Source organism: Trichosurus vulpecula, chromosome 8 (genome assembly GCF_011100635.1).
Source record: "Trichosurus vulpecula isolate mTriVul1 chromosome 8, mTriVul1.pri, whole genome shotgun sequence".
Taxonomy (NCBI): domain Eukaryota; kingdom Metazoa; phylum Chordata; class Mammalia; order Diprotodontia; family Phalangeridae; genus Trichosurus; species Trichosurus vulpecula.
The window spans coordinates 224,723,839-224,747,332 of record NC_050580.1 but is presented as its reverse complement, the minus strand read 5'-3'; the positions used below and the strand labels follow the sequence as shown (position 1 = coordinate 224,747,332).

Here is a 23,494-nt window from a genome sequence, read left to right as displayed (position 1 = left end):
AGAATTTAGTATGGTTTGTTTTATTGTAATCATTCTGTCCATATAGATTATTATAGTCTTTGTGTATATTGTTTTTCCTGTTTCTGCTTACTTAACTATGCATCAGTTAATATAAATCTTTCCATGACTTTCTTTATCATAGTAATGTTTTTGTCATTTTCAGTTTTATCAATTTGTTTTGTTTTTTGTCTTTTATCCTCGTTGTTTTTTTTTTGAGGGGGGAAGGCAGGGCAATTGGGCTTAAGTGACTTGCCCAAGGTCACACAGCTAATAAGTGTGTCAGGTGTCTGAGGCTGGTTTTGAACTCAGGTCCTCCTGATTCCATGGCTGGTGCTCTACTCACTGCACCACGTAGCTGCCCCAATTTGTTTTGTTTTTTTAATTACATATTTTTTATAGATTACTCTCATCTCATAAGTGGTCTCATAACAAATTAAAACAATTAAGCAAAACTAATAATACTATGACCTTATCTAAAAATAGTATTCTATCCCCTATGTATGTTTTGAAAAATTAACAGACATCCTAATTCTCTTCCTCCCAACCACCATCCTAGTGAAAGAAAAAGAAAACGATTGTAACAAATATGCATATTCAAGTAAAATAAATTCCCTCAATGCCTATACTACAAAAAACAGATGTCTCATTCTACACCCTAAATACATCAAATCACAGTAATGGCTAGCATGTTTAATCATGCTGGAATCAGGAATATTCAATCACTATATTTCATCATAGTTCTTACAACTTCCATACTTCTTATAGTATGATAATATTCCATTACATTCATGACCATAAGTTGTTTAGCCATTCCCCAATTAACAGACACCTTTAAAAATGTGGTGATTTTAACAGACTTGCCCTGAAAGGATATGGAAGAATAATTTTTCGTAATTTGATTCCATAAATTCATGCAAAGAATTGACAAAAAGTATCAAAGTAAGAACAGAGTATCATACTTGAGACTCAAAATAAGCAGAAATTTTTATTTTAGCTATAAAGATTTGGCTCTATATGGATTAAAATTCAGTTGAATTTATCAACACTCATAGAATACTATCATTGAATCAAGGACTATGGGAGTTACAAAATGACGATGAAGCAGTCCTTGCTTATAAAGAATTTATATATTCTGAAAGGATAAATGATCTTTTTCCAGCACCATACATATTAAATCTCAGCTACGGCAGAGGATGGAATGGTGAAGGAGCTTAGCACAAAAGGACAAAGTCATGTTTTTGACTCCATCTTTTTTCTTTGTAATAATGAGAGCCCTAGACCTGAAGTCACTTAGGTTTGAATTCTAGTTTCTTTACTTATTAGCTATGAGGACCTGGAAAAAAAGAAAAAAATGAACATATCTGAGTTTTAGGTTTTTTTCCATACAAGTGGGCCAATAACACTAATATGAAATATTTTATAAGACTGAGGTAAAGAAGGTCCTTTGTAAACCCTGAAGCACTATGTAACTACAAATATTATTATTAATAATGGTAATGAACAAAGAGGAACAGCAGTGGGAAAGATGAGAAGCGGTCAATCTTTATGCCATCAAGGCAAGATGTAATTATTACTATGAATTTCTGTGTCACATTATATTTGTCTTACCCATGAAGACAGGAGACTATGAAAGAAATGTTAAATTAGGTTCACATATACATTTGTTTTGTCAGTCATAAATATTTGATTGTTTGAACTAAGTCTTTTTATTTATTTATGTAGACCTTATTATTTATATAGACCTTACACCCAATCCAGAAAGGGAAAAATGTTTACATTTTTAGTTTGCAGAAATTGCATTCTTAAATTTTTAAGTACTTGCCCCTCAGTCAATATTGTAAAGCAATATCAATTTTCAACAAGGTAACTGACCTATTTTTTATGTCTTTAGGATACTATTCATTAAGTAGAGAGGGATTAATAATGGTAAGTTATTAATAATCATAAAAATTTTCATCTTTAAAATCACAAGAAACATATGTAAGTCCTACTGATCCATCAACAATCTCTTAAGCATTTGCTTGTGCCAGTGCCAGTCACTGCACTAAGATTCTCTGCAAACTTATCAAACATGGTTCCTGTACTCTAAAAGTAATTTTAAACAATGGTAATAGACACAAATTCTAAAGGACAATTTCAAGCCTATATACATCACACAAATATTTGTGTTTTTCACAAATGCTTTTTTTTTTTGGAGGGGGGAAGGCAGGTGTATTGGGGATCCTTGAAGAGTTTGGCTTTTGTTTCCTTTGATTAATTCAGTGTATTTCATTGAGTCTTACTAGGTGCTAAGTCCCAGGCCCAAACCCCTATTAGGAGTAGAACCTATGTGGGTGTGGATTGGTAACTAAGGTGGGGCCCAAGGTGGGGCTAAGTAAGGGACGCCTGATTAGATCTTTGCTCCTAAATTTGCCCCAAGCCCCTAATTACTAGGTGCTAAGCCTATGTGGGTGTGAAGCTTCCAGGGTCCTAAGGGGAGGTGCTAACCCCAGAGCCAATCATAGCAGCCTAAGTTCTGGTCATTCAGATGACATTTGATGACATCTGAAATGGTACAAGAACAGCAGACAGAGCTATTTGCTCAGGGGCTCTCACTCTTGGTGGCCCGCTGATGTGGAGACTCCAGGAAGCTGTAGAGCCCTTCAGCTTGCCCGGATGTCCGGACTTGGTTTTCTTGGTAACTATGAATTGTATTTGGTCTGTCTGTCGATGTTTGTAATTTGCTCCCAAGTTCAGGGTGCTGGCTTGTTCCTCTGAACTAAGTGAATGGTATTTGTATGCTGGATTAAAGTAAGCTTGTTAACCCCTTAGCAAAGCAGATCAAAAGAACCTGGGCTTTTGCAGTATGCTGGTAGCGTGCTTGTTGTTGGGCTTGTGTTGGTCTTTCACTCCCACAACAGCTGCCAGCCAGATTGTTGAAACAGTAGGGCAATTGGGGTTAAGTGACTTGCCCAAGGTCACACAGCTAGTAAGTGTGTCAAGTGTCTGAGGCCGGATTATGAACTCAGGTCCTCCTGACTCCAGGGCCAGTGCTCTACTCACTGTGCCACCTACCTGCCCCTCACAAATGCTTTTTGTCATGAAGGAGGCAGGAAAAAATAATCAAAAGTGGAAATGAGAAAAAAAATTAATATTTAGTTTTTAGCTGGCAGAAATGGTGAAGATTATATTCTGAACCTCTTTGGATAAAAATTTGATAATAGAATTATTAGTATAGTATACTATACTATATATACTACTATACATAGTAGAATTATTGATAGCTAACTTGGTAGCATACATGTAATTTAAGTGTTCTATGGTGAAAAACAGTTTATGTAGCTACTTTGAAATATTTCTAGTTTCAACTGCCTTGGCTTCCCATCATGAATGTTATGAAATAGGTTATCCCTTTAATATCTGGAGAATTGTTCTACTGTGCTGGGGGCTTGGCTATGAATTGACAAGTACAGAATACAAAAAACAGTCCCTCCTAGGGCCATAGGACAAAGGACATTTTATCTTGCACATTACCAAGCATAGCACGTTAGAAACCAACATTTCACATATACTACAAGCATCATTCTAATAAACAGGTTGAAAGCAAAAGCAAACCAAAATTAACAAGTAACTTCTCTCAGAGATATGGTAAGATGAAGCCACTAAGAATGAAGCCTTTCTCATAGGCACCCATTTCCATACCTCAGAGATTGATTGTTTTTTCTCTCTCATACCTCAAGTCTTGATGAATCTACGTCCACAACATCCATCACAACAATCCTCTTCAATTGTACTACCTTAATACAGGTCATTATTATGTATTACATGTAATAGCCGCCTGACTTGTTTCCCAATTTCTGGTTAATTTCCTCACCAATCCATCCTCCAGATCGTTACCAAAATAATTTTCTGAAAGCACAGGCCTGACCATTTCATTGCCCTCATCAATTTGCCCTGCCCAGTGATTTTAGAATCAAATACAAAGCCAAAAATGCTACGTAATCTGGCTCTAACCTACCATACTAGACATTTATTTTTAAAAATTATTTACTTTCTTAGCATTCTTTAAAATTCTGAGTTCCAAATTCTCTCCTTCCCTTCTGCCCTTCCCTCACCCACTGAGAAGGCAAGCAAAATAATATCAATTATATGTATGAAATCATGCAAGCCGGTTAGGTTGTAATGGTTTGGTTGTAATCCTAGCTCCTCTTCCCTTCAGAACATCATATTTGAAGCCTTCTGATCCTTTAATGTAGAAACTGCTAACTTGTGTATTACCCTGACTATAGCACCACAATATTTAAATTGTTTCTTTCTGGCTGCTTGCAAAATTTTCTCCTTGACATGGCAGCTCCGAAATTTGGCTGTAATATTCCTGGGAGATTTAATTTTGTAATCTCTTTCAGTAGGTGATTGGTAGGTTGTGTCAATTCCTATTTTATCCTCTGGATCCAAGATACTGGGACAGTTATCTTTGATAATTTTTTAAAATATGATATTTAGATTCTTTTTTTTGATCAAGGCTTTCAGATAATCCAATAATTCTTAAATTATATCTCCTCAATCTGTTTTCCCAGGTCAGCTGATTCTCCAATGAGATAATTCATATTTTCTTGTATTTTTTTCATTCTTTTGATTTTGTTTTATTGTTTCTTGATGTCTCATGGAGTCATTAGCTTCCATTTACCCAATCCTAATTTTTAAGGAATTATTTTCTTCGGTGAGATTTTTTACCTCTTCTTCCATTTTGCCAAGTCTGCTTTTGAAGGAGTTATTTTTTGTGCCTCTTTTACCAAGCTATTAATTCTCTTTTCATAATTTTCTTGCATCACTCTCATTTCCTTCCCCAATTTTTCCTCTTTTACTCTCTTTGCTTTCTTTAACTCTTCCAGAAATTGTTGTTGGGCTTGGGTCCAATTAGCATTTGTTTAGATGTTTTCACATGATTGTCTTCTGAGTTTATGTATTGGTCCTTCCTACCACTGCAGTAGCCTTTTATGGTCAAGTTCTTTTTTCTGTTGTTTGCTCATTTTTTTTCCAGCCTATTTCTTGATTTTGACCTTTACGTTAAAGTTGGGCTCTGTTCACTGGAGCGTGGGGGGTTGGGGGTGGGAAGGCATTGTCCCATGCTTTGGGCTTTTTCTTGTTAATGTTTTCAGAGCTAGTGATGGAGGTCTACACATTTTTGGTGCTTCCAAGGTGGAGTGATCAAGAAAGAGGTGTGGTCACTGCTCTCCTGGTCTGTACTCTGGAACTTACCCAGGAAGAGCCCCTGCTCCCCTGCAGCCACCCTGGAATTGTGACCAGGTCCCTGGAGCAACAAGGACTAGTGCTGCTCTCTACATTGTAACGATGAATAAGGCCTCTGCTACCTTGTGACTGACCACAAGTAGCTCCCCTCCCTTAAACTATGGCCAATTAGTGCCAGTTCCACCTAGTGCCAGCAAAAGATTCTTCCCTGTAATCTCTTTCTGACCAGTTGTCAGACTCCTTTCCATACTGGAGTGAGAGTTCTTGAAGCTGCTGCTGCTACTGCCATTGTCCACCCCAAGGTCACAGACCTCTCCAGCTGAGCTCCTAAACTGTGTTAGGCTGGAAAAATGTCTCACCTTGACCTCTTGTTGACTCTATCACTTAAAATTTGATTTTAGGAGTTATATTAATGTTGTTTGGAGGGGAATGTTGGGCGACTTCAGCTGAGTTGTTGCCTGTATTCTGTTATCTTCCATTACTATGAGAGATGGGTAAAAGTTAGGGAAAGTTAGGTTTCCACAGAAGACTTAATTGAGTTCCACAGAATAATTAATGAAGTGTCAGCTTGAACAAAGAAGAGAATACAAATTAAGGTATATGGACTCAGCCAATGAGAGAATAGCTAGTGGCTTTCTGAAAACCACAAACTCCGGATATAGGCAAAACTGGTCAGGGTTGAAGAGAAACCTAAGTCAAATGGCTACAAGGCATGCTTAATTGGCTAACTGAATATGAGCGTACACACCCACAGGGAGGAGTTTTCCGCCATTTTTGAACGTGGGACATATGTTGAGGTGGGGGGAACATACCAAGGAGTTGCATGTTGGAGGCGTGTAGGGAAGATTGTAACCCAGAAGGGAGCAGACTAATCCCTTTTCTGAAGGGAGGTACGATGGTGCATGCATCTGTGTCAGTCTAACAGAATAAAGTTGGTCTTACTCCTGTATTCCCCACTCCCCCTTCCTAAAGAAGGGTGGAGTCAGCTCCTGGCCAGGATTGGTTACCAATTCCTTTGGATTCCTCAACATTACTGACTTATTTCACAGGACAAGCACTTTCCAATCTAGTCAACCCATTGTCCTTCTTGATCATTTTGTAGCATTTGACACTGTTGACCACTCCTTTCTAGTCATACATTTTTTCTCTCTTGGACTTTGGAACAATGCTATTTATGCTATTCCTATCAGACTAGTCCTACTCAAGCTCCTTAATGGAGGATCAACATCTATGCACCACTCCCAGGGCTCCCTCCTGGCATCTCTACAACACCTTTAGGTTGTCTCATTAGCTGGGTTCAATTATGATCTTTATGAAGATGACTCCTAAATCTTTACATTCAATCCATACCTCTTTTTGGAGCTCTAGTCACATCATTATCTATCTATTGATACCAGTTTAGGTATCAAGAGAAAAGATTCATTTAGAGAAGAAATGAGTTCTGCTTCAAAAGCCTCATCATTCCTGAAACAGAACTCATTTCCCCTCCAAATGTACCCGTTCCCTATTATTTCCTTTGTTCTTCCGAGAGTACCACCAGCCATTTTGTCACAACCTTGAAGCTGTATTTGATTTTTTCTTAGTTTCCTTTGATGGACCATCATCCCTTTCATCCTCCCTAATTATGGGTGACTGTCCTGGCTCTGTGCTCTGATATCTGTCCTGGATCCACTTCTCTCTATACTTTTTAAGTAGGTGACCTTATAAGGCAGCTCTCATGGATTTAATGACATCTACACAGAAAACTCCAAAATTTATAAATAACCAAGCCCTAGACTCCCTTTACATCTTATCAGCCAACCTTTCCAGAATAATGACACATTAATCCCCTTCAAGCACTCTCCAGGCTAGTTAACCCATTCTATTTGCTCTTGTATCTACTATATGGCACATCTCTGTTCTCTGTGCTTTTGCATGGGTTGTCCTCTATGCCTACAATTGTCTCCCAATCACTTCTCTCTCTTAGAATTCCTTTGAATTACAGCTCAGTTTGCTACTTCGATCTTTCTTAACCAACTAAACCCAGTTATGGCATTCTTTCTATCTCCTTTCTATCTCCCCTGCCAAAAAGAAACCAAAAACAAACTACTTGGTGATTTTTTGTACATACATTTTGTATTTACTTTTCACAGCACATACTGATAACCCCCAACATCCTATACTTCAGCAGAATGTAAAAGCTCCCCAATTGGGCTATTTGTTTCAGTTTTGTCTTGGTATTCCCCAAGCCTGGTATGGTGCTTATGCATAATACGTACTTAATAGACTCTTGTTAAACCAAGTTAAGGTAACCTCAAGAAGCTTGGAGTTGAAAAGCCAATGGGAAAGTAGGGTGGTAATATAGAAAATGTGGTAGCTTTGGAGTGAAAGGATAGGGGTTCGAATTCTGCTTCTGATGTTTACTCTCTGTGAGGTCCTGAGCAAATCATTTAACTTCCCTGTGCCTCAGTTTGCTCATCTGTATAATGAAGGGGTTGGACTAGGTGCCTCTGAAGTCCTTTCCAGGTCTAAATCTTTGATTCTAAAAACAATATGTACCTTTTTAAAATTTGTACAGGAGGAATTATAATAGAAAGAATGTTGTATATGGAGTCAGGAGAGCCCCAAGTTCTAATACTGTATCTGAAACTTATTGTTAAATGATTAGCTGATACCTAAATTAAATGGCCATGGATCCTGGAACAAAATAGAAACATTATACATTGCAATCACATTCAGGGAAATACAACAAAACATATCATTCACAACAAAGCAAAACATATCATTCAGAGCCATTCCCAAATATTTGTTTACAATTCAAATGTCCACCCCTAGGTCCCAGCAAGTTAATCTCTTTAAGCTGTACAGAATGTCCAAGCAAAGCTCTTCTTGAGTGTCCTCCCCACACAGCAGTTGCAGGGCTTCTGCTGCTACCCTCAGGTACCAGCATGCTTTAATTAGCAAAGTCCCAACACAAAGTCCAAACTGAATTGTCCTGGGGATATGTCCTCCCCACACTGCTCCAGCACCCTGCTTCTGAGTCCTGGGGGGCAGCTGGGCAACAAAGCCAACAAGGTGAGGTCCCTGGGGGTCTATGGCATTTCCCCCACCCCACCATAGACAAATCCACCCCTCCCTCCTGGGTCCCAAACAGGCCCAGAGGAAGGCAGGAAAGTCACACTCAGTGCCTTGCTGCAAAGTTTCCATCTTGCCCCAGGGCTGAACTCCAACTGCCTGGGTTCCTGGTTGTCCAGCTCTGGCTGGCCAGGCCTGGCTTCTGCCAGAATCCCAATCTAGGCGGTTCCCCACTTTTGTGCTCACCTCACCAAAGTTAGCTGGAAGGCAGCTCACCACTCTCGCTCTTCCAAAGTTCTCATGAAGGTAGTCTTCTGCTCTGTCAGGGTCAATATTTTGGGAGCCACTGTCTGCTTCCTCCTTCTCCTCACCAGCCGCTTCTGCCATATCTTCAGGAACACCATTCCCCGCTTTTTCTCTGAAGTCTGTTGGAAAGCATTTCTCTGCTCCTGTTCCAAAACTCCACATACAATACGATCTCAAAACATTCACACTTCCAGCAGTCCTCCGGAACCAGGCATATCAGCTCAAGCCCTTGCTCCAGCCATCCACACCTCTCCCAGGCCTCAGCTTGTTCTCCTCCCATAGCCTCTGCTCAGGCCTCTCGCCTCTGGAGTGCTAGTGGGGTAGGGAGAGGGAAGGAGAGGTTATCTCCCAGACCCCCTGCTCTGGGCTCCTGGGAAACCATTCCCGTCACTGCCACTTGCCTGATCTCCTTCAGGCCTTTATTGCTCCTGGGGCTCCATAGAACCATAGCCACCCCAAGTACAAAGAGCAATCCAAAAACTGGGAAGCATTCAACCACCCCAGTACTGCAAAATGCCATACTTTCCTTTTAAAATGCAGATTCTGCCACGACTATGCCATTTGTATCAACAATCCAGCTAGCAGCTTCTGTGGGGGTATAAAATCCACCAACGACCAGCACCCAGAAAGCTGCCAACCCAGGTCCTTTTGATCTGCTTTACTTAAGGAAAACAACGTTAAGGGGTTAACAATCTTACTTTAATCCAGCATACAAATAACATCCACCTAGTTCAGGGGAAAAAGCCAGCATCCTGAATTACAGACCAAATACAATTCGTAGTTTTCAACATCTGGGTGTACAGCTTGGGAGCTCATTAGAACAGCTGGCCCAGAGTCACATGCCACTCCTGCTGTGGCTCAGAGCTCAGAGCTCCAAGCTCTGTATGCGCTTATGTATCCTGTTCAGGGATGGAGGGCCCTGACCTCACCCAGGCTGGGTGTGGAGAAGTTCCCCACCCCTAATATCATATCAGATACAAATCAATGGCTCCCAACTGTCTCAGTGCTGAGAAATACAAAAACATCCCACTTTTCTGCCCCATTCAAACAAAGGCCAGAATCATTAAAAGTCAACAGCAAAAAGTCCCATCTTAATTACTATTACACTACCTCACAAGGAATATCTTGAATATCATATGGAATAAGGCATGTAAACTCCTTTGTAAATCTTCAAATGCAGGTTAGCTACATTAATTCAATTTGTTACTATTCAATGCTTCTTCACTTCTCTAAGACTAAATGCCAAACTGCTAGAGGGAGTTTCCTCACTATGATATCCTTATATCAATGGAATCATATACCTTGTCCAAAAAAATATAACTCCCTTCCCCTTCAAATTTTTTTAATGTTTGCTGCATTATTTCCATGTGTTCTTTATATGTCCAGCACTTAGCACAGTGCCTGGAAGGCACTTAATACATGTTTATTGCTGGACTGATAGGTAATCAGAGTTGAACATTCTAGGAAGGAATTGTGTATACTTAAAGTGAAATCTATAGAATCTTTCATTGTATCATATACAGGGTTGCCTTTGTCATAGGTTTTTTTTTTTGGTTGAATACATCTTTAAAAAATAAACTCAGGAAGAAGAGTAATAACTACTTCACCACCTGAAGAGATAAGGTCTTAAATCTCCAGCTTCTGGAGAAAAAGATGACCGCTTAGAGTAACAATTCTTCTGAACTACAAGCATAATTGGAGTTTTTCTCTCACAGTCCAGACTACCAGATTTGTAGCCACTTGACAAACAGTAAAGAAACTGCTGATTAATCATTATATAATTTTCTCGTATTCACTGCCAAATACTAATACTCTAGCTTTACTAAGATCTTAGATTTGGTAAAACTTTAATACTAGCAAATCAAAATGAAATCCTACATTGTTAAAAAAAAATGTTTCAGTAAAAAAAATTCTAGGAGAAAAATGTAGGAGGATTATGAAAATATGAAATTCAATTTGAAAGATAATTATAAAATTTAAGTCTTATAAATAGCCTATTTAGAAACAAGTATACCATTAATCCAAGTATGCAGCCTCCTAAGATGCTGCATAAGAATCATATGTACACTAAACATTTTGGGAAGTATTTTTTATTCTCTAGGGCCCAGCACTGTCAAGAAATTCAGTTCACCACAGCAACTTGTCTTAATACAACAAACAAGTGCAGGCTATATTTGACTATGATTGCTTTCCTGTTAGAAATTCTTCCTTTTCCTTTTACTTAATGCTATGATCCAAGACACCAAAACACTGTTCAATCAAGAAGAAAAGAGTACAAACGGAGAATGTGTAGTATTAATGCAATCAAAGATCTTCCCCACCCATTCAATAGGCCTCAGGTGGGCCTAGGTGGAAAAGTTTGATTACATCTTTGTTTGTAAGTAGGCCTAAAGCCTCTACTTACTAGGTGCTAAGCTGATGTGGGCCTGAAGCCCTCAGGACCCTATGCAGAAGGCAGAGGAAATATAACATTTATTTAGACTCCAGAGTATCAAATCCAAGAACCCGTACCCCCAATTCAATATAGTAGCAATTATATTCCAAAACCAGTAAGCCCACCTCGATGAAGTAACAAGGAAGTTATAACACAGTATTACAGCAAGGAACCAAGTCATCCTGTAACCTCTTCCCCCCCCCCCCGCCCCCCCTCCTCGCCCGCCAATAGGGCTTTCCTGTAAACAATCACCCCTGAATCCTAACTCTCTGCTCAGCACTCTCTCTGCAGTTGTGTCCACTCTGAGTTCCTGCTCCTTCTCCTTGGGCTGAATTCCAATTCCTGTAGCTCTCTGCAGATTCTGCTCTTTTACCTCCACAACTCTCCTGTTCTGCACTCCTCAAGGTCATGAATATTGCCTTACTGATAAAGGTTATGTTTCAGTACCACCAATACAATCAGGGAATCTCCATAACAAGGAGCAAGGCTCCTGGAGGAGGTAGAAGAAGGAGGGCACATTTTGTAATGGCATGTCTCAGAAATTTATATTTAGATACTACTGCTGATACTACTGTTCTCAATAGACTTTTGTTTCTAAATGCTGAGTGCCCCATTCAAATATCAATATTAATAAATAATGCAGAAAATATTGGGTTAATTTATTGTCAGCAAATTTGTAAATAGAACCTTTCCCTTTATTATACTTCCAAGTATTATGATTCCAAGTAGGTCACTAGTACTTAAAAAATATATTCTTGTGCCAAAAGCAATCCTTTACAATCATTTCTTATAGTAACCACAGTAGTAATGGAAGGCTACAAAGAGAATCCGAACAGGAGGGAAACTTAAAAAAAAAAAAAAGGATGGTTACAAAGTTACTATGGAACATCCTGTGTTTTGAATTTTAAAGGCCATACCCACGATCTTTTTTTCATGCTTTCCATAAATGCAAACAAAAGTCTCTAAAGATTACCTCACAATATACTGAAAGATACAGTGATGTTTTGACAATACTTTGACAATCCAATCTTAATGAAATGTTAATTTCTATATGAATAACATAGTCACATTCACAATTTAGATCAGGATAAAAAGCACCATTACAAACAATTTTAAAATGCAGGTATATTCATGAGGATGATATTATTAAAATACTAATGTGATCAAGATTTAAGACCTATGTTCTCTGCTCCTATTAGAAGAGACTGGATTGGGTTTTTTTAATTTTAATATTTTATTTTTCCAGAAAATTCAAAAGGCCAAATCCTGGTTTAGTATAGCAACAACATGAATAATATAATAGCTCATTATCTAGATATCTACTTACGGTTTGCAAAGATATTACCAACAACTGTATGCTAAAAAGCTTGAGGACAGAAATCAACCCAAGTCTTCCAACTATACACAGTCTTAATATATTTTTCATTATACTATTTGAACCATACATATCTACCATAGCATTTGAGAATGCGTTCTTAATGTAACATTCTATTCTTTTCTTTTCTTCCTCTTTTGAACCCCTAGGTCCTCCAAAAGTTAAAAGTTTCTTCACAACTCTTCAACTACCAGGTACATAAACATACTAAATTTTATTCATTCAACGGGCATCATAATATATATTTTTTCCTGAAACATTTACATTCTTAAACCCATGTTTGTATCTTATAATACCCAAGATAATAGCCTAAAGTATTCTATAAATAAGATGATTTTTTAAAATAAGAAGGCATTTGTTAGAAGGATATTTCCAATATTTTTTTCTTTTTTCAATATTGTAACATGTGGGTAGTTTGATTTTATTTATTCATCAAACAAAAACTTAAGTAAATAGTTTGTGAAAAGTGCTGAACATGGTATGGAGGGTTCTAATGAAGTAAGACATAGTACCCTTTGCTAAAAGACTTACTAGTTGGGGAAGGAGGGGGACAAGGGAAGGCTATCTTAAGGTAGGCACATGCTGATTACAAATGTAAACTGAGGATCTAGAGAGACTGAATAAAGCAACTTTAAAAAAATATTTTTAGTAATGGAATACTATTGTGTTATAAGAAATGATAAACAGGCGACTTATATGGAAAGACTTATATGAACTGATGCTGAGTGAAGTAAACAGAACCAGGAGAACATTGTACACAGTAACAGCCACAGTGCTGGATGACTGATTTGGATAGACTTAGCCCTTCTCAGCAATGCAAGGACTTAAAACAATTGCAAAGGACTCATGATGGAAAATGCCATTCACATCCAGAAAAAGAACCATGGAGTCTGAATGCAGAGTATTTCATTTTTTTGTTCTGTTTTGTCTTTTCTTTCTCATGGTTTCTCCCATTCGTTATAATTCTTCTATACAACATGACTTATGTGAAAATATGTTTAATAGGAATATATATGTAGAGCCTATATCAGATTGCTTGCCATCTTGGCAAGGGAGGGGGAGAAAATGTGAAAATTTACAACTTAGAGAAGTGAATGTTGAAAACTAAAAATAAATAAATTTACTAATTAAAAAACTTTTTACTAAGAGGAACACTCAGGAAGAATATGCAAAAAAAAAAAATTCAGTACGCATGCCCTTAGGTCAAAGACAAAAACAGTCCATAAGAGTAAACAGTACTGTTGTGAGGTTTGAGGAGCAACACTCCTTTCTAAATACTGGTTTATATGGGATTCACCAAAAAGCAGGTCTTGATTTAGCCTGCTGCCATCCTAGATTCCATGACTAAAAGCATACGCTTAAATCGCCAACATCATACATGCTATTTCTGCCTTGGTGCCAATGGTTTGGGCAGCAGAAGTAGAGGCAGCAGGGCACCCTAAACTAAGAAAGTTGACCTCACTGTAGCAAAGGGTTAAAAGAACATACAGTTCCCTGGCTCCTTGAGAGCGGGCTTCTTTGAAACTCGATGCACCAAGAATCCAGAGATTCCCAAAAGAAAGCAAGTCTACTTGTATAGTTCCTGGTAGGCTGCTCTGAACACCTGATTTATTTTAGTCTTACTTAATCCTGAATTCACACCTCAGGAAGCTACAGGTACTGGATCAAACCTTTCCTTTCTTAAAGAAGCTATTCCTGGTCCACTTCATAAACTTAATTAATATCAGGCTGCATGCATCAGCCTTTCCATAAGCCAAAGTTGTAGTTTTCTGGTTAGGGTGCTCTCACTATATTACCACACAGGTCAATCTAGATCTTCTGGTAATCCCTGTACCTCTCACAGGCCACCAGCTGTTTCAACAATCCGGCTAGCAGCTTCTGTCGGGGTATAGGATCCACCAACAGCCAGCACCCAGAAAGCTGCCAGCATGCTGCAAAAGCACAGGTTCTTTTGATCTGCTTAACTAAGGAAAGCAAGGTTAAGGGGTTGACAAGCTTACTTTAATTCAGCACACAAATATCATTCACTTAGTTCAGGGGGAAAAATCCAGCACCCTGAACTTCAGAACAAAATACAAACAAAGTACAAACATCAACAGACAGACCTTGTCTGATTCAAATCCCAATACATAGTTACCAGAGTTTAACAAAGTCTCAGCATCCAGGTTACAAGCTGGAGGGCCCTTAGCTACAGCTGCCCAGAGTCTGTGCATCAGCACCATCACGAGTGAGAGCCCTGCGCAAATGGCTCTGTCCTCTCTTCTTATAGGCCTTCAGACGTCATCAAATGTCATCTGAATGACCAGAACTTAGGCTGCTATGATTGGCTCTTGAGTTAGCACCACCCCTTGGTACCCTGGGAGCTTCACACCCACATAGGCTTAGCACCTAATAGGGGTTTGGGCCTGGGGCTTAGTACCTAGTAAGACTCAAGATGGGCATGGCTCTGGAGTTATCACCTCCCCTTAGCCAGCCCCACCTTGGGCCCCAATCTAGTCACCAATCCACACCCACATAGGTTCTACACCTAATAGGGGTTTGGGCCTGGGGCTTAGCACCTAGTAAGACTCAATGAAATACACTGAATTACTCAAAGGAAACAAAGGCCAAACTCTTCAAGGGCACTTGGGTGAACTAAGTGCTAAGAGCCCATTTTGCTTACCAACATGCCAGCTTCATGCTTGACTTGAGGCTCTCAAAGGTTCTTTCCTCACAACTGCTCTTTTCAAAGTGAAGGGCAGGATTGGGCCAACAGACACGGGAATAATGTTCAAGGGACATAAGCCAGGGACCATACAATAGAAATGGAAATATATTAACTGCAGAGGAAATATACAAAGCGAATGCTATAATATGGCCAGGAAAAGAAAATTTCTGGATGACTCAAGCGAGTTTTCATGGAGAAGATCACCCCCAGACTCGGTTCTGAAGTAAGGTAAGGATCATAATAGGAGAAGCTGGGGCGAGGAGTGAGGTGCAGAGCTTTTCCCTGTTTCTAAAACTTACTAAACTGATATAACACTTGTGCCAGGAAAGAGGAAGCTGCTTAAAGATCTCCTACGATTCCCTCACACCTAAGACAACTATTCAGTAAATTAACACAGCTATAATAGGAGTGAGCCGTTCAATGACCATATCATCACATAAGCATTTATAGATTATAAGAAACTTTAAAATGGTTGCTGCTAAGAAAACAGAATATTCCTTTTCATGGTAACTGAAAAAAATATATTACTCTTTTATAGTACTGGTCACCTTGAATGACTATATTTATTGGTGTTTGTCCCTAAATAAAACTAATCTCAATTCTGTCATCAATACTAAATCTTGAAGATCCTGAATAGTGATGGCATTTTCTCAATTCAAGTGAGCAAATAAAAAAACAGAAGGCTTCTGTCCAATTATCTGTTTTAAGAAACAGACTATGGCCAAGGTAAAAAATGTTAATTTAAGAACAGTGGTTTGAAAAAAATCAGTGTCTGTAAATTGCTTTTTTTATACCTATAATGTAGATATTCTGACTTAGATTTTTCTTATATTAGAGAGATGACTACATTTCAGCAACTCTGTTGGGACCATAAGGATCTGCTGGTAGGGTGGCAAAGAATATGGTATTAAGTTAAAAAGAAAAGTATAAAACTCATTCAAAATAATACAATTCATTATTACCCTAATATTCCACTGAAATTTCTCAAAGCTTCTCACTTAAGTTCACTGTGAATATAATCCTTAAACATAGGGATTGCACACACACACACACACACATACACACACTCCCACACACCTCTTGTACAGAAGTATGTCTCCTTCAAATGATTGAACAGTGTGACAATTTATTTTATTCAAACAGGTTTTCAAGAACTAGCTTCCTTCTCACATTCCAAAAAATGCCTTAAAATGATATCACTACACACACACACACACACACACACACACACACACACACACACACCCCAGTGAATAAGATACTCCCGGTCTAAGTAATTATTAAGGATAAGGAGGTAGGGTAGAGACTACCAGTCTCGATAAGGTAGAGTAAAGGTTCACACCATTTTTTGGGGTCATGGAACCTTTTGGCAGTTTCACAAAGCCTATGGACCCATTCTCAGAATCAGCTTTTAGGTTTGAATCTAGGCAAATCACTGAAACTCTCAGTGCTTTAGGCAACAAAAGACTACAAAATAGTTACAAAACTGTACCCCAATATCCCAGTTCCCCTGTCCTCCTGATAGAGTGAGTTTCCTTGTCCTAGAGTTCCCTATAACTATGAAAGCTCAGATCCTGTTCTTACCCCTAAAATGTGCATTTTTGAGAATGCTAAGGATGATAGCATGCCATAACTCATTTGCTTTTCCAGGACTTACTTGGCTTTGACAATTTTAAGAACTTTTCCCCCCTGAGAACATGTAGAAAACATTTTGCCAGTCCCTCCCACTCCACCCTAGTTAAGGTGAACCTGTCAAAAATTCATTCAGCTGGGAATAGGAAGAAAATATTAAAATGACATGTGGGATAAGTAAGTAAGAATGCAATTAATCCATTTAAAGTAAAATTATAAACAGTAAAATGTATACAACAAAATTGAAAACAACCCTTAGCCTAATGATACTTACTTCATAAAGTACATAAAACACGTTCAAAAGGAATGTAAACAAGTTCAGTTTCATTTTCCAAATATAACATGTTGCTAATAATTCTACCTTCTGGCAATGTAGAGCCATTAATTTAGTTCTTTGAAAGGTACATTTTTAGCCAAGTCAAGCATCCCTTCTTCTCTAATCTTCAAGACTCTAGTTCGTTTCCTTTACTTTTCTTTACTTACTATCTTTATATGTATATAAGGCTGCCAATAAAGAAAAGCCTCCATTAGCTTAAATCAGCATGAATTAAGATATTCTAAGTATGACATCACTGTAGTTTTAAGAAATAAGTAATGAAATCCCAATACTCACAGGGAAGGATCTTGGACCAGGTCTTTGAGGTTTATCCCACTTCGGTCTTCGGCAAGGTTCCGAAAGCAGCTGTCACTCACTAAAAAAAGAAAAGGGATTGGGGAGGAGATAAAAAAAAATTAACAAATTTAAACAAAACTCACACTGAGAGCTAATTTGAACTTATGAAGAAAAAAGTCAATGATTTTCTTTCATTCTTTTTTAATTTTAGACATTACAGTGAAGCTTTGACTTCTTATTACTGGTAGGTTGACTGCGGATAATACTGTCAAACCAACGAATCTGGATAAGAAAATAACAATTAGTTCTCAGCTCAGCAGGGAGTTTCTATTCCCAATTCTTTGTTTTAAATCTCTCGCTACATGGTATCATCAAATGTTATGTATACAACTTTTCTAGAATTAGTATTGTCACTACAGTAATTTTTATAATGGACAGACAAATTGATGAACAAGGAATGCTAACCAATGATCTAATTTAAAGACTTCAATTAAATGGCAGGTACAAATGGTTGATGATAAGTAGAATATGACCATAAAACCAGCTTACAAGAATTCCAGTGCAAAAATCACCTGTGAGAAGATGTCCTTCAGCTTCAATGCATAAACCCATATAAGAGTATGTTAAACAAAAACATTAGACTATGAATCAAAAGTCTTGATTTTGCTACCAACGTTGGGCACATTGCTCAACATTCCTGTGACTTCTGTTTTTCAACAAAGGAAAGAAGGGAGGAAACAAACACCTATTATATATCTACTATGTGCCAGTCACAGTGCTAAGACCTTTACAATATTATCTGGTTTGATACTTACAAGAACCCTAAAAGGTAGCTGCTATTATCATCATCCCCATTTTACAATTGAGAAACGTAACTTACGCGGAGTCACACAACTAGAAAGTATCTGTGCCCAAATTTGAACTGAATTCTTCCTGACTTTAAGCCCAGTACTTTAACCATTGTGCCACATAACTATCTGAATTAGGCTTTATAAGTGTTAAGGTCTCCTCCACTTCTTATCATATGACTCTTTAATTTTAAAAAATCAAATTGAGGATTCAGTTTAAAGGAGTATTTCTAAAAATATTGTTTACTATTTATAATTTTGAATTACTGTGGACCAACTGAAGCTCTAAGACTTAATCTTGTTTGTTTCCTGTAATCACATCTACTGTATAAAACATCTTTAAAAACACAACGTAGATATGACAACTAATTAGAGTATACTGATACTAATCCAATTAACCAGGCTTTGAAAACAAATATAATTAAAATAGCTAAATTTGGAAGCCTACCACATAATGATGACTTGCTTGATATACAAAACCTCATTGGAACCTCACAATAACTTTATAAAGTAGGTCGTTGTGTCATTTTTCAGTCATGTCCAACTCTTCATGACCTCATTTGGGGTTTTCCTAGCAAAGATACTGGAGTAGTTTGCCTTTTCCTTCTCTATCTCATTTTATTTTATTTAAACAAGTTATTTATTTTTAGTTTTCAACATTTACTTACATAATTTTAAAATTTTCTCTACCTCCCTCCTATCCCATCTCCCCAACACGGTGTGCAATTTGATACAGGCTCTACATATACACTCTTATTAAACTTATTTTTATATTAGTCATGTTGTATAAAAGAATCAGAACACATGGGAGGAACCATGAGAAAGAGAAAACAAAACAAAAAAGAGCAAATAATATTCTTCAATCTGCATTCAGTCTCCATATTTCTTTGTTTGGATGTGGATGGCATTTTCCATCATGAGTCTTTTGAGGTTGTTTTAGGTCCTTGCATGGCTGAGAAGAGCTAAGTCTATCAAAGTTAGCCACTGCAAAATGTGGCTATTAGTATATACAATGTTATCCTCTTTCTGCTCACTTCACTCAGTATCAGTTCGTATAAGTCTTTCCAGAATTTTCTGAAGTCTCCTTGCTCATCATTTCTTATAGCACAAGAGTATTCCATTACATTCATATACCACAACTTGTTCTGCACTTCCCCACTTGATGGGCATCCCCTTAATTTCCAGTTCTTAGCTACTACAGAAAGAGTTGCTATAAAAATTTTTGTACTTGCGGGTCCTTTCTCCATTTTTATCATCTCTTCGGGATTCAGACCTAGAAGTGGTATTGCTGGGTCATAGTTCCATAGTTCCATAGTTCCGCTTTTGGCATAGTTCCAAATTGCTCTACAGAATGGTTGGATCAGTTCACCAACAAAGCATTAGTGCTCCAATTTTCCCACATCTTCTCCAGCATTTATAATTTTCCTGTCTTGTCATGTTAACATATCTGATAGGTGTGATGTGGTATCTCAGAGTTGTTTTGATTTGCATTTCTTGGATCAAGAGGGATTTAGAGCATTTATTCATATGACTATAGATAGCTTTAATTTCTGCCTCCAAAAACTGCCTGTTCATATCCTTTGACCATTTATCGGTTGGGAAATGACCTGTATTCTTATAAATGTGATTCAGTTCTCTATATATTTTAGAAATGGGACTTTTATCAGAAACACTGATTATAAAAATTCTCAACTTTCTGCTTCCCTCCTAATCTTGGTTGAATTGGCTTTGTTTGTGCAAAAACTTTTTTTTAATATTTAATTATTTTTAAAATATTTTTAGTTTTCAGCACTGATTTCCACAAGATTTTGAATTACAAATTTTATTCCCATTTCTACCCTCAACCCCGCACTCCAAGATGGCATATATTCTGACTGCCCCATTTCCCAGTCAGGCCTCCCTTCTGTCACCCCACTACCCCCCGAATCCCCATTTCCATTACTTTCTTATAGGGCAACAGAGATTTCTATGCCCCATTGCCTGTATAACTTATTTCCCAGTTGCGTGCACAATAACTTTTTTTTTGAACATCTGCTTTTAAAACTTTGACTTCCAAATTCTCTTCCCTCCCCACCCACCCTCCCTAAGAAGGCAAGCAATTCAACATAAGTCACACATGTATCATTGTGCAAAACCCTTCCACAATACTTATGTCATAAAAGACTAACTATATTTTATTCCCTCCTATCCTATCCCCCTGTTTCAAAAATCCAGTTAGCAGCTGTTGTGGGGGTGTAAGACCAACCTAAGCCCAACAACAAGAATGCTACCAGCATGCTGAACTTCAGAGCAAATTACAAACAAGTTACAAACATCAACAGACAGACCAAATACAGATTCATAGTTACCAACATCTAGGTTCACCCTGGGAGTTTATTAAAGGGGCTGGCCCAGAGTCACACACACTACCACTGCTGTGGGTAAGAGCTCCAAAGAAGATGAAGCCAACCCCTGGTTTTATATCTTTTTCAGGGTCAGGGGTGAGTCATACATGCGACTCACGCACGTGACCTAAAATCCTCACAAAGAGGTGACTTAAACCTACCTGGTCTAAGAGCCTCTGATGTCCCAAACCTATCACTCAAACTCATGTGTAAAACTAGGCCCTCCCCTGAGTTGGCCTCACCTTGGGCCCCACCTTAGTTACCAATCCACACCCACATAGGTTTTACACCTAATAGGGGTTTGGGCCTGGGGCTTAGCACCTAGTAAGGCTCAAAGAAATACACTGAATTACTTAAAGGAAACAAAAGCCAACTAAGTGCTAAGAACCCATTTTGTTTACCAACACATCCCCTTTATTCAGTCCTCTCCCTTCACCCTGTCCCTTTTCAAAAGTGTTTGCTTTTGATTACCTCCTGCCCCTATCTGCCCTCCTTTCTATTGTCTCACTTTTTTATCCCCTTCTTCCTTCTTTCCTGTGTGGTAAGATAACCAACTGAGTATGTATTTTATTCCCTGCTCAAGTCAAATCCTATGAGAGCAAGATTCACTCATTCCCCCTCACCTGCCCCCTCTTCCCTTCCAATAGAACTGCTTTCTCTTGCCACTTTTATTTCAGATAACTTACCCCATTCTATCTCTCCCTTTCTCCCTCTCCCAATATATTCCTCTCTCATTACTTAATTTGATTTTTTTTACATATCATCCCTTCATATTGAACTCACCCTGTGCCCTCTGTCTATATATTATATATGTATATGTGTACGTATATTTCCCTCAGCTACCCTAATACTGAGGTCTCATGAATTATTTACATCATTTTTCCATGTAGGAATGTAAACAAAACAGTTCAACTTTAATAAGTCCCTTATGATTTCTCTTTCTTGTTTACCTTGTCATGCTTCTCTTGATTCTTGTGTTTGAAAGTCAGATTTTCTATTCAGATCTGGTCTTTTCACTGAGAAAGCTTGAAAATCCTCTATTTTATTGAAAGTCCATATTTTGCCTTGGAGCATGATACTCAGTTTTGCTGGGTAGGTAATTCTTGGTTTTAATTCTAGCTCCATTGACCTCTGGAATATCATATTCCAAGCCCTTTGATCCCTTAAGGTAGAAGCTGCTAGATCTTGGATTATCCTGACTATGTTTCCACAATATTCAAATTGTTTCTTTCTGGCTGCTTGCAGTATTTTCTCCTTGATCTGGGAGCTCTGGAATTTGGCAAAAATATTTCTAGAAATTTTCTTTTTGGGATCTTTTTCAGGAGGTGATCTGTGGATTCTTTCAATTTCTATTTTACCCTCTGGCTCTAGAATATCAGAGCAGTTTTTCTTGATAATTTCTTAAAGAAATTAGGCTCTTTTTTTGATCATGGCTTTCAGGTAATCCAATAATTTTTTTTAAATTTCTTTATTTATTTTTAGTTTACCACACACGGTTCTACATAGTTTTGAGTTCCAGATTTTCTCCCCTCCCTCCCCCTTCCCTCCCCAAGATGGCATGGAGTCTCATATAACTGTCATGTATAAAGTCGCATTGAATTAATTTATGCACTAGTCAAGTTGTGGAGAAGAATTCTGACCAATGGAATGAATGATGAGAAAGAAGAATCAGAACCAAAAAAAAAAAAAAAAAACAACCCAAAAACAAAAACAAAAGAAAAGCAAAAAAGGCGAGCATGTAGTGCGCCTCGATCCGTATTCAAACTTCACAGTTCTTTCTCTGGATGAAGATAGCATTCTCCATCTTGAGTCCCCTGGAGTTGTCCTTGCCCCTTAGGTTGCAGAGAAGAGCGCAGTATGTCAGGGTTGGTCCTCACGGGATCCATATATCTCTGGCCGTGCACAACGTTCTCCCGGCTCTGCTCCGCTCACTCAGCATTATGTCGTGCAGGTTTTTCCAGGTTGTTACGAAGTCTGCATCATCCCCATTTCTTATGGCACAATAGTATTCCATCACCTTCATATACCACAGCTTGTTCAGCCATTCCCCAATTGATGGGCATCCCTTTGATTTCCAATTCTTGGCTACCACAAAAAGAGCTGCTATAAATAGCCTTGTACATATGGGTCCTTTTCCCGCTTGTGTGATTTCTTTGGGATACAACCCTAGAAGTGGTATTGCTGGGTCAAAGGGTATGAACATATCTACAGCCCTTTGGGCATAGTTCCAAATTGCTCTCCAAAATGGCTAGATCAGCTCACAACTCCACCAGCAATGCAACAATGTTCCAATTTCCCCACATCCTTTCCAGCATTTATCATTTTCCTGTTTTGTTATTTTAGCCAATCTGGCAGGAGAGATGTGGTATCTAAGAGTTGTTTTGATTTGCATTTCTCTAATCAGTAGTGATCCAGAGCATTTTTTCATATGCCTATAGATCGCTTTAATTTCTTCCTCTGAAAACTGCCTGTTCATATCTTTGACCATTTCTCAATTGGGGAATGGCCTTGTTTTCCTATATAGTTGGCCCAGTTCCCTGTATATTTTGGAAATGAGGCTGGAGTAAAATATATTGTGCCTCAGCTAAAGTAAAAAAAGCAATCCTAATCTCAGACAAAGCAAAAGTAAAGATAGATTTAATTAAAAGAGATAAGGAAGGACATTATATCATGCTAAAAGGCACCTTAAACAATGAAGAAATTTCATTGCTTAACAAATATGCACCAAGTGGTAAGGCACACAAATTCTTAGAGGAGAGGTTAAGGGGGTTACAGGAAGAAATAGACAGCAAAACTATAATATTGGGAGACCTCAACCTCCCCCTGTCTGAACTTGATAAATCTAACCTCAAAATAAATAAGAAAAAAGTTAAGGAAGTAAACAGAATTTTAGAAAAGGCACATATGACTGA

At 38.2% G+C, this 23,494-nt stretch overlaps 1 protein-coding gene across 4 annotated transcripts in view; it reads right to left on the bottom strand.

Moving 5' to 3' along the window:
* The window catches only part of GPHN (gephyrin), an 885,721-nt gene that overhangs the window by 607,857 nt on the left and 254,370 nt on the right, over positions 1–23,494 (bottom strand). For all 4 annotated transcript variants that reach the window (XM_036769505.1, XM_036769507.1, XM_036769503.1 and 1 more), the window contains one exon: positions 17,351–17,429. In XM_036769505.1, coding sequence (XP_036625400.1) covers positions 17,351–17,429 — 79 coding nt within the window. The remainder of the gene's footprint in view (positions 1–17,350; positions 17,430–23,494) is intronic.